Genomic DNA, 16,588 nt, shown 5'->3' with positions numbered 1-16,588 from the left:
GTGGCGCAGCTTTAGCTTCCTCTAATGCAAAACAAGAGGGAAATTTCACCCAGTCCAAACCAGTCTGGAGACCGAACCAGGCTTGGAACAAGGGGAAGCAGGCCAAAAAACCTGCTGCCGCCTCTAAGTCAGCATGAAGGAGTAGCCCCCGATCCGGGACCGGATCTAGTAGGGGGCAGACTTTCTCTCTTCGCCCAAGCTTGGGCAAGAGATGTCCAGGATCCCTGGGCATTAGAGATTGTTTCCCAGGGGATCTTCTGGACTTCAAAGCTTCATCTCCAAAGGGGAGATTTCATCTCTCACAATTATCTGTAAACCAGATAAAGAGAGAGGCATTCTATTCAAATCTGTTTATAGTTCCCAAAAAAGAGGGAACTTTCAGACCAATCTTGGATCTCAAGATCCTAAACAAATTTCTCAGGGTTCCATCCTTCAAGATGGAGACTATCCGAACCATCCTCCCTATGATCCAGGAGGGTCAATAAATGACTACTGTGGACTTAAAGGATGCTTATCTCCACATTCCGATTCACAGAAATCATCATCAGTTCCTCAGGTTCGCCTTTTTAGACAGGCATTACCAGTTGGTGGCTCTTCCCTTCGGGTTAGCCATGGCACCAAGAATCTTTACAAAGGTTCTAGGGTCCCTACTGGCAGTTCTAAGGCCACGGGGCATAGCGGTGGCTCCTTACCTAGACGACATTCTGATACAGGCGTCGACTTTTCAAATTGCCAAGTCCCATATGGACATTGTTCTGGCCTTTCTGAGGTCTCACGGGTGGAAGGTGAACAAAGAAAAGAGTTCTCTCTCCCCTTTCACAAGAGTTTCCTTCCTAGGAACACTGATAGATTCAGTAGAAATTAAAAAATTTCTGACAGAGGTCAGGTTATCAAAGCTTCTAACTTCCTGCCGTGCTCTTCATTCCACTTCTCAGCCATCAGTGGCTCAGTGTATGGAAGTAATTGGCCTAATGGTAGTGGCAATGGACATAGTTCCATGTGCCCGCCTACATCTCAGACCACTGCAACTTTGCATGCTCAATCAGTGGAATGGGGACTACACAGATTTGTTCCCTCTGCTAAATCTGGATCAATGCTCTTCAGGCTTGGCCTCAACTAGCTGCGGTCAGGTTCATCAGATTTCAGTCGGACAATATCACGACTGTAGCCTATATCAACTATCAGGGGGGAACAAGAAGCCCCCTGGCAATGTTGGAGGTTTCAAAGATAATTCTATGGGCAGAGATTCACTCTTGCTATCTCTCAGCTATCCATATCCCAGGAGTAGAGAACTGGGAGGCAGATTTTCTAAGTCGGTAGACTTTTCATCCGGGGGAGTGGGAGCTCCATCCGGAGGTATTTGCCCAGCTGATTCAACTATGCGGCAAACCAGAACTGGATCTGATGGTGTCTCGTCAGAATGCCAAGCTTCCTTGTTATGGGTCCAGGTCAAGGGATCCCCAGGCAGCGCTGATAGATGCTCTAGCAGTGCCCTGGTCCTTCAGCCTGGCTTATGTGTTCCCACCATTTCCTCTCCTCCCTCGTTTGATTGCCAAGATCAAGCAGGAGAGAGCTTCGGTGATTTTGATAGCACCTGCGTGGCCACGCAGGACTTGGTATGCAGATCTGGTGGACATGTCATCCCTTCCACCATGGACTCTGCCACTGAGGCAGGACCTTCTACTCCAAGGTCCATTCAAGCATCCAAATCTAATTTCCCTGCGGCTGACTGCTTGGAGATTGAACGCTTGATTTTATCAAAACGTAATTTCTCTGAGTCGGTCATTGATGCCTTAATTCAGACTCGAAAGCCTGTCACCAGGAATATCTATCATAAGATATGGTGTAAATATCTTCATTGGTGTGAATCCAAGGGTTACTCATGGAGTAAAGTCAGGATTCCTAGGATATTATCCTTTCTCCAAGAAGGATTGGAGAAGGGATTGTCAGCTAGTTCCTTAAAGGGACAGATTTCTGCTCTGTCTATTCTTCTGCACAAGCGTCTGGCAGATGTTCTAGACGTTCAGGCGTTTTGTCAGGCTTTAGTTAGAATCAAGCCTGTGTTTAAACCTGTTGCTCCGCCATGGAGTTTAAATTTAGTTCTTAAAGTTCTTCAAGGGGTTCCGTTTGAACCTCTGCATTCCATAGATATCAAGCTTTTATCTTGGAAAGTTCTGTTTTTGGTAGCTATCTCTTCGGCTCAAAGAGTTTCAGAGTTATCTGCCTTACAGTGTGATTCCCCTTATCTGATCTTCCATGCAGATAAGGTAGTTTTGCGTACCAAACCTGGGTTTCTTCCTAAGGTGGTATCTAATAAGAATATCAATCAGGAGATTATTGTTCCGTCGCTGTGTCCTAATCCTTCTTCAAAGAAGGAACGTCTATTACACAATCTTGACGTGGTTTGTGCTTTAAAGTTTTATTTACAAGCTACTAAGGATTTTCGTCAAACATCTGCATTGTTTTTTGTCTACTCTGGACAGAGGAGAGGCCTAAAAGCTTTGGCATCTTCTCTTTCTTTTTGGCTGAGAAGCATAATCCGTTTAGCTTATGAGACTGCTGGCCAGCAGCCTCCTGAAAGAATTGCAGCTCATTCCACTAGAGCGGTAGCTTCCACATGGGCTTTTAAAAATGAGGCCTCTGTTGAACAGATTTGTAAGGCGGTGACTTGGTCTTCACTTCATACTTTTTCTAAATTCTACAAATTTGATACTTTTGCTTCCTCGGAGGCTATTTTTGGGAGAAAGGTCTTGCAGGCAGTGGTGCCTTCTGTTTAAGTTCCTGCCTTGTCCCTCCCTTCATCCGTGTCCTAAAGCTTTGGTATTGGTATCCCACAAGTAATGGATGAACCCGTGGACTGGATACACCTTACAAGAGAAAACAAAATTTATGCTTACCTGATAAATTTCTTTCTCTTGTGGTGTATCCAGTCCACGGCCCGCCCTGTCACTTTAAGGCAGGTGTTTTTTATTTTTAAACTACAGTCACCACTGAACCCTATAGTTTCTCCTTTTTTCTTGCTTGTCTTCGGTCAATGACTGGGAGTAGCAGTTAGGGGATGAGCTATATAGACAGCTCTGCTGTGGGTGTCCTCTTGCAACTTCCTGTTGGGAAGGAGAATATCCCACAAGTAATGGATGAACCCGTGGACTGGATACACCACAAGAGAAAGAAATTTATCAGGTAAGCATAAATTTTGTTTTTGATATTTAAATTGACCCACGCACAGTATCACTACCTTTGTGGATTTTGCCACAAATTATCAACCATTCTAAGACCAGCACACTAGATTCACACGTCATTTATATAGCACAAGACATCAACATTAGGGTGTTCATTTAGATAGGTTTGTCACCCATTATATTTGAGCAGCTCATATTTAGCATCATTAGATGTGTCAGCCGTGACCACAGAACAATCAAATACAAGCTGATTCACTCACTGTGGAGGTTTCTGACACCCATCAGAACAATTCCTCTCACAAGTGGGAGGTAGTTGGGCGTTGTCAGATAAACACCCTCAAACCCATCTCACTAGGAATGTGAGCCAACACCTCACACATTACAATTTTAAGGAGTTTTAATAGTTTTGGTTTTAAAAGTATTTGTTAGTGTGGATCCACATTTTTGTTTTATTGTACCTTTATATACATGTAATAAATGTCAATATTAACCTAATTTCACTAACTCGGTTAAACATATTTAAGGATTATCCAGCCACATATCAGTTGCTAACACGTCATACCTTGCCCAATCGAGGTGCTTTGAACCCACCGCATATATCTCGCCCTCCTGTGGCAAGACCCCAATATTATGACTTCCCTCCTCCTGCAGCGAAACCACACAAAAACAAGTCCCATTGAAAGACCAACAATGTACAATGTATATGGATGGTTGTTAAGGGGTTAATAAAATATAAGATGTAATTTCTATTTATAATTACTATAACCATTTAAATACAAAGGATTTCATATAAGTGATAGCAATTTTTTGAGGGGAGTGAAACCCTTGAACTCTGGACATATATTAGTCTTTTTAATAAATGAACAATTTTTTTCTTTCTTTATTTGAATAGTTAAAAAAAAAATGTTTTCAATTTAATCTTATTTTTAAATTTACTTTTTTAAGTGTATATCTAGGTAAGCTTAGTAGCATGCATGAGTCTGGAGCAGACTATGACAACAGTCTTGTAAGGATATTAAATGAATAAATAAGAGAGTAGTCACAGCTAAAAAGTAGATGCTGTGAAAAAGAATGACAAGGCAGCACTCAAATTGCATAAATAACAAGTGGTTTATTAGGTAAACCTACACATGTCAAAAACAAAATTCCCAAAACCCTTAATTACAATAAAAGGAGTGACTATTGAACCCAGGCCTGGTTAGTACTTTATCTGACACACTACCGTAAAACTGTGGTTATTACAAGTGATTGTTCGAAGTATATAGCATATCTTAAACTATGCGCTGTTACAAACAAACAATGTGTGAAAGATAAACTGTTGCAACATAATTCAAAAGAGACACAGATTAACAAATGTCCATTTTAACAGAGCACTTAGTGTGAATCACATGCTCTGTAAATGAAATGTGTTACAAAGAAGCAGTTCCAGCGTTACTGATTGGAAAACCAACTGTTATAGATTTACTGAGCAAACAGTCTCACCACATTCGCGGTACAAAGTTCCAGTATTCGCTCCAACACTAGCTTGTATAATTACCACTTGATCACTCCAAGCTTTGCATATTTCTCATGCCGGATCCTGGTAATTCTCCAAACAAAGCGATTTGTGTTAAGGCTCCATTACGGTTTTAATGCCTCCTTGTATTTACAAAACCGGAACTTCCATTCAAGACTGCTGCATGCTTGTCAGTTGTTAGAACCACATCATAGTAACTCTGTATGCTTTGGACCAGCTGCCAGGGACTTAGCACTCCACTTCAAACAGTTGCCGCTTCACAAAAACGTCAGGCATGACGCGTTTCGCCCCTCCCCTTAGTGGGCTGACTTTAGGGCTTCATTGGATGCTTATCTGTGGTGATAACACCCCTTTTATAGCTCAATAGCTAATTTAAATATTTAATTGATGACAGTTTTAGCACCATATTGCAACCTCATATTCAAAGATAAACAAAAACTTTTAATTGCACAAACATCATATTTGTTAAATAATTACATGTTATGCAACATATATTTGGGTTTTTCTTTTTCATTCTGGGATGGCAAAATCAGAACTACACAATTTATCTACCATTGCAATTTTTACATCTCAAAACTTTTAATTATCTTTTAGGCTAGACTAATGACTATTATATACACAACTGAAATAATGTAAGTATAGAGATACCAAAGGCTCTTTAGCATTTGTCCCCTACTAGGGAAAAGTTCTACAGAAAGCATGAGAAATCTATTTTTTCATTAAGGCCATTTGGAGCCAGAGTATTTAGTCGATAAATCCATCGGGATTCATTCCTTAATAGCATATTATCAACATCACCACCACGGCGGTGCTGTTTTATGTGCTGAATGCCAGTTACTTTCATAATAGTAAAATCAGAATTATGATATAATTCAAAGTGTCTGGCCACTGGGCTATCCTGCTCTTTGTTCTTAATGTCATCCCTATGCTCTCTGACTCGATCTTTCAGATCACGCTTAGTTTTCCCTATGTAAAATAGGGGGCATGAGCAATGCAAGAGGTAAATGACACCTGTAGTGTTGCAGGTTATCCACTCTTTTATATTGTATTGTCTACCTGTTAAAGTTTCAAATTTACATGTTTTTTGTATAAACCTGCAATACACACAATGCCCACAAGGGCTACAGCCTTGCCATTTGCCTCTTGTGCTTAACCAATTGGTTTTCGGTTCTCTTGTGTATTCACTTCTAACAAGCTTATCCTTAAGACTATCAGCTCTACGTGCTGTCAACAAAGGGAAGTCTCCTACATAGTCTTTCAGTTCAGTGTCAATAGTCAACATGTGCCAATATTTATTCATTATGTCTCTAAGTTTGCCCCAATGTGCGTTGTACTTAGTTATGAGGCATACCTTATCACCATTCCTTTTAACTGCATTATGTTTATAGAGCAGATCATTTCTTATGCAATTCCTAGCCCTTGTCCAGGCCCTTTTAACCTGTTTCTTAGAATATCCTCTTTCAAGGAACCTAGACAACATGTCTTTGGCCTGTGATTCAAACTCCTCTAAGTCGGAACAATTCCTTCTCAACCGAAGGAATTGGCCAACTGGAATGCCAGTTTTTAGGCATTCAGGATGGTGGCTAGTAGCATGTAAAAGGCTATTAGTGGCCGTTGATTTACGATGGACCCTAGTGGTTAGATGTCTACCTTCTTTCCTAATTGATAGATCTAAGAAAGTTGCTTCATCTTTACTCATTTCACATGTAAGAAAGATGTTGTACCCATTGTCAGTGTTCAAAATACTCAAGAAATTTTCTAACAACTCTTTGCTGCCCCGCCACAGGAGTAGAATATCATCCACATAGCGGAGCCAGAGTGCCACATGTGCCTCCACTAGGTATTCAAAACACGAAAAAACCTCTCGTGCCTCCCATAAGCCTAGATGTAAACAGGCATATGTGGGGGCACATGTGGCACCCATGGCCGTGCCTTGGAGCTGTCTATAATATCTTCCATCAAATTGGAATATATTATTGTTCAATATGAGTTGTAACAAAGAGATTACAAAATCAGTATGTTTTTGAAAATCATGCCCTCTTTGTTCAAGAAAATATCTGGTTGCTCTGATTCCGACATTATGGGGGATCGAGGAGTATAACGACTCGACATCAAGGGTCACTAACCATGTGTCTTCATCAACGTCAATGCCATCTAATTTCCTAAGGACATCCGAAGTATCCTGGACATAGGAGGGCAATGAACTCAGGAAGGGTCTCATAAAGTAGTCTATATATCTACTCGCTCCTTCCATAGGCCCCCCTATGCCCGAGATAATTGGTCGTCCGTGCGGTTTGCTCATGCTTTTGTGCAGCTTAGGGATGCAGTAAAAGGTTGGCACAATTGGAAACTTTTTGAACATGAATGCATGTTCTTTAGTTGTTATTAGCCCCTCTCTCAAAGCATCATTGAGAATAAACAAAAGCTCATTACAAGATGTGTCAAATGCAGTTCTGTTTGTCAATTCATACTGCATAGTATTAGATAATTGCCTCTGGATTTCTGTCACATAGTCATGATCATTCATGACCACCAAATTACCACCCTTGTCGGATGATTTAAAAATGAGTCCCTTACTATTGAGTAATTCTTTGAGAGACCTTCTCTCATCTAAACTCAAATTATCCTGAACAACTTCACATCCTTGTAGATCCCCAATCTCTCTTTCAACGCATCTTACAAAGTTTTGAATCTCTGGAGCTGTTGAGAGTGGGGGCATGTATTTTGAAGTCGGTCTAAAATTGGATTTTTTAGGGTGTTGAGTAATATCAACATCCTCATTTTGCTCCTCTAAGAGTGACAGTAAATCATCCAGGGCAGGTTTGTCACTTCTGTCCAGAGGCACATCCGGACCCATTTTTCTATTCATCACTTTTTTAAGTACCAACTTCCTGGCAAATAAATTAAGATCTTTTATGAATTCAAATTTATCCAGATGTGCCGATGGACAGAACGACAAACCTTTACTTAGCAGTGACATTTGTGTGAGGGAAAGGGGAACGGAAGATAAGTTCACAACCCTGAGGGTGTCAACACCCCCAGACCTATGTGAGCCAAGAATAGAGGTTATACCCTCTGATTCCTGGTTAACATCCGTGTACCTCTGTTGTTCTTGTACCTCCCACCACCTCTTCTCCTGTTTGAAGAGCGTCCACCTCCCTCTCTTTCTCCTGCCCCCCCCTCCTTGTTTTCCGCCTAAAGGGGGCAGGTCTGAAGAAGAGCCCACCACAATTTCATTTTGCTCATTGTCTGAGTTGTCAGTCCCTGAGTCATATGAAAACCTGCTGTTATTACTGTTTCTGTAGATATAGATCTTGTTTTTCCTTTCATCATCCTGATCTCTCATTAATTTTTTCCTCTTTCTGAATTTCACTTCATTTTGTAATTTATCTAGATTCCTTTGAATCTCTTTATTTAGTTTTTCAAAAGCTGGATCTACAGAAAAAATATTTACAGCTATATATGCCTTTTCTACTTCAATCTTACTTTCTTATAACTTCATTTTATCCTCTGATATCATTAATTCCATCAGTTCAATTGTACATTTAGTTAGAATTGCATTCCATTTTGCAACAAATTCATTATCAGCATTTGGTCCTCTTAAACTAATGCCAGGGTCCAGTTTAATCCTTAGACCTCTTGGTATTAGTTTTTCTCTAACATAGTTCTCAAGGCTAGCAATCTCCCATTTAAGTTTCAATTCTTTAATAGCTTTAGCTTTATATAGTTTAAATGCTGTGAACACATCTTCACTTTTTTCATCAATGTTTTGCTCATCAATGATAATTGTGGCTTTAAAAGCTTCACTCACATCACTTTGCCATCTTTCATCAGTAATTTTAAATGCCATTTTGTCACCCCAGAATGAAAAAACAACAGCGTTCTTGACAATATGGAGGATACCAAATAATAAATAAACTCCACTCGGTTCGTAATCAAAGATAGGTGCTCAACTGAAACAGCATTAAATCAGCTGCATATGTCCAAATTACTAATTATTAAAATGTGTGCACGCTATCTAGATCACAAACAAAAACAATTTTGGTGCTAGCAGTCATAACGAAATATTAAATGAATAAATAAGAGAGTAGTCACAGCTAAAAAGTAGATGCTGTGAAAAAGAATGACAAGGCAGCACTCAAATTGCATAAATAACAAGTGGTTTATTAGGTAAACCTACACATGTCAAAAACAAAATTCCCAAAACCCTTAATTACAATAAAAGGAGTGACTATTGAACCCAGGCCTGGTTAGTACTTTATCTGACACACTACCGTAAAACTGCGGTTATTACAAGTGATTGTTCTAAGTATATAGCATATCTTAAACTATGCGCTGTTACAAACAAACAATGTGTGAAAGATAAACTGTTGCAACATAATTCAAAAGAGACACAGATTAACAAATGTCCGTTTTAACAGAGCACTTAGTGTGAATCACACGCTCTATAAATGAAATGTGTTACAAAGAAGCAGTTCCAGGGTTACTGATTGGAAAACCAACTGTTATAGATTTACTGAGCAAACAGTCTCACCACATTCGCGGTACAAAGTTCCAGTATTCGCTCCAACACTAGCTTGTATAATTACCACTTGATCACTCCAAGCTTTGCATATTTCAAATTCATTAAGTATAAAATGGTCTTGAAAACCTGTTGAAAAGTATCAGGAAAATGGATTGTGATCATAAGAGAGCATAGGGATGACATTAAGAACAAAGAGCAGGATAGCCCAGTGGCCAGACACTTTGAATTATATCATAATTCTGATTTTACTATTATGAAAGTAACTGGCATTCAGCACATAAAACAGCACCGCCGTGGTGGTGATGTTGATAATATGCTATTAAGGAATGAATCCCGATGGATTTATCGACTAAATACTCTGGCTCCAAATGGCCTTAATGAAAAAATAGATTTCTCATGCTTTCTGTAGAACTTTTCCCTAGTAGGGGACAAATGCTAAAGAGCCTTTGGTATCTCTATACTTACATTATTTCAGTTGTGTATATAATAGTCATTAGTCTAGCCTAAAAGATAATTAAAAGTTTTGAGATGTAAAAATTGCAATGGTAGATAAATTGTGTAGTTCTGATTTTGCCATCCCAGAATGAAAAAGAAAAACCCAAATATATGTTGCATAACATGTAATTATTTAACAAATATGATGTTTGTGCAATTAAAAGTTTTTGTTTATCTTTGAATATGAGGTTGCAATATGGTGCTAAAACTGTCATCAATTAAATATTTAAATTAGCTATTGAGCTATAAAAGGGGTGTTATCACCACAGATAAGCATCCGATGAAGCCCTAAAGTCAGCCCACTAAGGGGAGGGGCGAAACGCGTCATGCCTGACGTTTTTGTGAAGCGACAACTGTTTGAAGTGGAGTGCTAAGTCCCTGGCAGCTGGTCCAAAGCATACAGAGTTACTATGATGTGGTTCTAACAACTGACAAGCATGCAGCAGTCTTGAATGGAAGTTCCGGTTTTGTAAATACAAGGAGGCATTAAAACCGTAATGGAGCCTTAACACAAATCGCTTTGTTTGGAGAATTACCAGGATCCGGCATGAGAAATATGCAAAGCTTGGAGTGATCAAGTGGTAATTATACAAGCTAGTGTTGGAGCGAATACTGGAACTTTGTACCGCGAATGTGGTGAGACTGTTTGCTCAGTAAATCTATAACAGTTGGTTTTCCAATCAGTAATGCTGGAACTGCTTCTTTGTTACACATTTCATTTACAGAGCGTGTGATTCACACTAAGTGCTCTGTTAAAACGGACATTTGTTAATCTGTGTCTCTTTTGAATTATGTTGCAACAGTTTATCTTTCACACATTGTTTGTTTGTAACAGCGCATAGTTTAAGATATGCTATATACTTCGAACAATCACTTGTAATAACCGCAGTTTTACGGTAGTGTGTCAGATAAAGTACTAACCAGGCCTGGGTTCAATAGTCACTCCTTTTATTGTAATTAAGGGTTTTGGGAATTTTGTTTTTGACATGTGTAGGTTTACCTAATAAACCACTTGTTATTTATGCAATTTGAGTGCTGCCTTGTCATTCTTTTTCACAGCATCTACTTTTTAGCTGTGACTACTCTCTTATTTATTCATTTAATATTTCGTTATGACTGCTAGCACCAAAATTGTTTTTGTTTGTGATCTAGATAGAGTGCACACATTTTAATAATTAGTAGTCTTGTAAGGATACCTTTAACAGTGTTATATATAGCTGCTCAAGAGTGCATAGCATACCATACAAGTGCACACTCCTGAGCCTAACTGTCTACTTTCAAAAAAGGATACAAAGAAACCAGGATACCAAAGAAAAAGTAAGGTATCAAAGGTGATTTTTTTTTTATCAGTGGCTTGTTGGCCAGAAAGGGAGCTTTTCGTATCAACATGATGAGAACATGTTTTCATTTTTCGAGAAAGCCCTTTACTTATCATGGAGCCAAAATTTTCTTATGATCACAATCCATTTTCCTGATACTTTTCAACAGGTTTTCAAGATCATTTTATACTTAATGAATTTGAAACCTAAAGGCACTTAATAAGGTTCCAAACTGGCCTTTTTGACATCTTTAAAAAAATATTATATGACAATTTGGAATGATTGACTCATGTTGCACATGTGCAAGACACAATGAAATGGCCACAGATGACATTTTAGCAGTGTATTTTTATAAATGGGCTAGATTACTTACTAGTGTATAGTCCGTCTGTAGTAAGCAGGACACAAAGTTGCAAACAGTGGCTAAAAAAAGTCTACACGCACTTATTAAATTGCAGGTTTTTTAAATATAAAGACATAAATAACAACACTGTATACGTCAGTCTTTTTCCACTTGTAATGTGATCTTGTAACAAACAAATAGTAAAGAGTAAATAACAAATAGTTCTTTATTAGGAACATTTTAAATAGACATACGTATTCATCTATTACATGTTGCACTATCACAAGCGAAATCCGGCTATGAAAATTGTCGGATACAGCTTGTAGCCACCATCTGTGGCATTCAGATCAGCCCAAAATAGACAAACGCACATGTCTAATTTTAAATAAATAAAATACAACTCCCTGATTGCATAAGTCTTAATTGGGCCTCTAGCTGTGTACACAGCTAACCAATCACATCCTAAATCACGCCTGGAGCATACACCTGCCATCAGTAAAAGTGATTCTGATTAAACTCAGTCAGCTGTTGCTTTAGCATTTGCTTGAATACTTGGGGTTGCATCCTACTGGGAGAGCCATGGTCCGCAAATTGTGAGAGCTAATTGCTGAAAAGTACCAATCTCTTTTATTCTGCAAATGTATGGGATATGGGGTAGGGTGGCCAGACAAAACCCCTTTTTTTAAAAAAAAAGAAGAATCCATGCCTGTCTTAAAGAGACAGTCTAATCAAAAATAAATTTCATGATTCAGATAGGGCATGTAATTTTAAACAACTTTCCAATTTACTTTTATCATCAATTTTGCTAATCTTGTTATCTTAGTTGAAAGCTAATTTCTTAGCCCTTGAACGCTGCCTCTTATCTGAATGCATTTTGACAGTTTTTAACAACTAGAGGGCATTAGTTCCTCTGTGTCATATAGATAGCATTGTGCTCATGTCCATGGAGTTAACTAGGAGTCAGCACTGATTAGCTAAAATGCAAGTCTGTCAAAAGAACTGAAATAAGGGGGCAGTCTGCAGAGATGTAGATACTAGGTAATCAGAGAGGTAAGAAGTGTATTAATATAACTGTTGGTTATGCAAAACTGGGGAATGGGTGAATGGGTAATAAAGGGATTATCTATCTTTTTAAACAATAAAAAATATGGTGTAGACTGTCCCTTTAAATATATCTACTGCATATATATATATATATATATATATATATATATATATATATATTTTTTTTTATTATTTTTATTTTTTACTTTGGTGGTTTTGAATGGATTCAGACTTAGACAATGTGCAAACAATGTTAGATTTTACATTACATTATTTTCCTTGCCCTTTGTCAGATAATATGCATAATTCAATAAATTACCATTAAATTGTTATTATTTAATAAATAAATGTTTCTAAAATGCTTAACAAATATCTCTGTTTTTCCTACTACCCCTAGTGTAGCTTTCACAGAACCTGCAAAAGATAGAAGAGGAGGTGGCATGCCTGCAGCTATTTTAAAACATCCTAAAGGTGACACTCTATCAGCATCCGACATTTGCTCCGAGTCAAATGTGCCAATTCAAAATCAAGACTCTAATCATTTTCACCAAGGGAACCAGGCATGTGACAAAGAGTTGGCTCCACACTCAAATGACAGTATAGGAGGAAGTCTAAGAATGCCCCATAGCAGTAAGACACTGAGACGCAGCAGCAGTGTCATAACCAGGTCCCCACATATGGAGTCAGGAGACAAGAAAATTGCTTCAATAAGTTTGAGTCTAGAAGGTACAGAACCAGGACTGCCCAGATCAGAAAAGAGAATTGAACTACCATTGGGTAAAAAGCTATCAAAAAGCTGTTCCCACAGTTCTATATGTGAAAGTAAAGAAAGCAGAAGGGTTTCTGCTGCTGGTTCTATGCAAAAGGTACAGAAACAATCTAGATCATTGCCTTTGTTGAAGCTGGATGCAAGTAATTGGAGATGTAGGGGCCCGTTTAGTTCCTGCTTTCATAACAGGGCAAATAATGCAGATGAAGAAGATGATGATTGTGAAGAGGCTGAAAATGGAAATAATAATGAAATGAAGCAAATACAATGTGTGTATTTACCACAAACACCAGCTAATATGCAAAAAGAAGGAGATGCACTTTTATCAGTAGAATGTGGGACTAAAGTAATAGAATCACCAACGGCCACTATTAGAATTGCCACAAAATATTCTGAGAATGAAACCATGGTTGGGCATATTGAACCTACTTTTTATGACATGGAGTTTGAGGAAAAAATTGCAAGAATAAATGCACTAAAAGAAAATGTTTATGCAATACCTGATGGATACCATGCTGCTCAAAAAGATGCTAATGAGCTACTCTGCCTGATTAGGTCAAATGTTGGAAAGGGGGAAGATGCAAGTCTGGAAATGTATGACTTTGAGCTCTCTCAATACAAACAACGTTTGTCTATTGAATCAAGGCAGTTAGGAAGTGCCTGTAAAAAAATGGCCGGTGCTGACAAAGGCCCAGAGGAAATGCTGTTAGCTATGACTTCTAGCTTTCAAATTCTCTGTTGTTTAACGGAAGCCTGCATGCAATTAGTTAAAGCTATGAACTCTGAAACACAACAACATGAAATTATAGCTAAAATAGATGAGGTGGTACTGAACTATATCAGTTTGCTGAGAGCAGCGGAAACAACATCAATGAAGGTATTCAGTGATCCCAGTGTAAGGCTTCTAGCTCGACATTCAAGTACTATGGCTGCCATTGTAAGCACACTAACTCGTTCTCTTAAAATGCTTTTAAACAAGTAAACAAATTCACTCCCTTAATTTTCCTTTAAAAGCCATACATAAACTTTTATGTTACATATATGTATAGTTCAATGTAAATTTCTTCCATTACTTTTCATAGCACCTTTTATTATTTTGAAAGCAATGGAAAGTGAGAAATAACAGTAGCTGGCATTGGCAATATACTGGAACATGGTATATTTCTGCCTAATGAGCCACTGTTATTTCCATGCATTGTTCACAGGCATATACTATTAAATTTTAAATGCAAGTGCATCTTCCTCTTTTCCTCCCTTACTGAGTCACATTAGAAATAGGAAATGGAAACATAATGTACATAGGCAGTATTTAATATTTTAAATTATAATTTTTAAGCACTGAAAATATGTTTCAATTTCAAGAGGGTATTATGATTTACTAGAGAATATATATATATATATATATAATAAAATAACTTTTTTTGTTCATGCTGTGTGATTTGTCAAATTGTTAAGTCATAATCTTTTTCTCAGAAAATATATATTGAAACAAAAAACAACAGCATACATTAAGAATGTACAATTACAAATATAAATAAAAGAGCTACAATAGATACCGGCATTAAAAAAGACCACTAGAGAATGTAGGAATATACTGTAGGAGATAGATAGATAGATAGATAGATAGATAGATAGATAGATTGATAGATAGATGTTTGATTGATCTTTAGCTATCTATATGCGTATATGTGTGTATAAAATGTAATATAGAGTATTTATATATATATAATTTAGACCGATAGACTCACAAGAAAATTAAATCCATTGATTTGTATAGACAGAAAATTCCAAGAAACCGCTTTCATGGTGTTCTCAGTCAGAAAACAATTTTTGAGACAGTTTTTTTTTGTATTATCTTTTTTATATCTAATTGAATTATGTTCATATTGATTTGTGTTTGCAATTTATGGACATTATACCATTTATTAACACAATGATAGGAAAGGGTTAATTGCTGACAAGTCATGAACTTGAAACTTTAGCGTACTACAATCAGACACACAATACTGTGATCAGTCATGGTTTCTTGTTCCCATTGACTGCTTATTTTCTGCTGATGTGTTGGAATGAGATAAGGTTGAAGGGTTTATCCACATTTAACCAATCCAAGGGATCGATCACAATCTAGGAGTGGATTTGTTTTCTGTGGTTTTATGCCTGAAAAGGGCACTTTTCATTTTGACTACATCAGAATAGCACTTTTGGCTATTTTCAACAGTTGCAATTGCATTTTTAGCTCCCAGATAAAAGCCCTATTTTTAACATAGAGCAAAAAATCGCTTGGTCTTGGCTTTCAAGACCATTTTAAACTTTATAAATTCAACACCTAAAGGCACTTCATAAAATCCCAAAATGGCCTTTAGAATGTATTGCAAAGCAATTTGGAATCATTGTATTATGTTGCACATGTGCACATAAATGAAATGGCCACAGGAGACATTTTGAGGTGTATTTGTAAACATAATATCAGTTCATTAAAACTGTATTCATCTCCATTGTATAGTCCTTCTGCAGTGGCCAGGACACACATTTACATTTGTATATGTTACATACACAAAGAGAAGCACACCTTCAGGAACGAACACCAGCTCAATAACTTGTTAGCTTGTTCAATTCACCACCTGGGGGCAGCTGTGTTTAGCCCAGTAATGCTTTTCACATTTAAGAATGTTCCAAAGTATATCAGTCTGATCCCGCCTAACAGTCAAGGTCCATCCAGCTCCGAAATACCAGGCAATCCCTCTCTGAATAATGGACATGGCAACCGCAGCTGATCGATTCAGCCTTCATTGGGCCTTATCAGTGAGATGCAGTCATATTCCTCTAAGAACATTGGGCAAAGGAATCAAATCTGGTTTCCCCTTTTCCCTTAGGGAGACTAAATACATACAGAAAAAAGCACACTCTCAGGAACGAACACCAGCTCAATAACTTGTTAGCTTGTTCTATTGTGATTTACCACATGGGTGCATCTCCTTTTAGCCCAATAATGCTTTTCACAGAGAAAAACTTTCCCGAAGTATTTCAATCTAATCTCTCCTGACAAGGTCAGTCCAGCCTCGAAATACCAGGCAATCCCTATCCGAACAAGGAACACAGTGACCCCAGGCAATCGCTTTGGCATTCATTGGACCAATTTCCTCTGTGAAAAAAACATTTGGGCTTAAAGCTACTCATGGGTGGTAACCGGGCCTTAGAACAATCCACTGAGCTGTTGTTCATTCCTGGCATATAGCTTCTCTTTCTGTTTGTATTTGTATTATGATCCTGGGCAAAGCCTCCCTAAGGGTGATGATTAAACTAGACATGCACTACTTGCCCAGTGTATTTAGAGGGATATGGCTGCACCTCACTGATGAGGCCCAAGCTGAAATGATTGTCTGGGGTTGCCAATT

At 38.1% G+C, this 16,588-nt stretch overlaps 1 protein-coding gene across 1 annotated transcript in view; it reads left to right on the top strand.

Moving 5' to 3' along the window:
- FRMPD4 (FERM and PDZ domain containing 4) overlaps positions 1-14,175 on the top strand; it is a gene marked incomplete at its 5' end in the record, with an annotated part of 552,900 nt that extends 538,725 nt beyond the window's left edge. Inside the window, one exon of the mRNA XM_053707589.1 lies at positions 12,827-14,175. Coding sequence (XP_053563564.1) covers positions 12,827-14,175 — 1,349 coding nt within the window. The remainder of the gene's footprint in view (positions 1-12,826) is intronic.
- Between the last annotated feature and the right edge of the window lie 2,413 nt (positions 14,176-16,588).

The sequence above is a fragment of the Bombina bombina genome, chromosome 3, assembly GCF_027579735.1.
Source record: "Bombina bombina isolate aBomBom1 chromosome 3, aBomBom1.pri, whole genome shotgun sequence".
Lineage (NCBI taxonomy): Eukaryota > Metazoa > Chordata > Amphibia > Anura > Bombinatoridae > Bombina > Bombina bombina.
The sequence above is the reverse complement of the archived record's forward strand: the minus strand, read 5'-3'. Positions and strand labels throughout refer to the sequence as shown.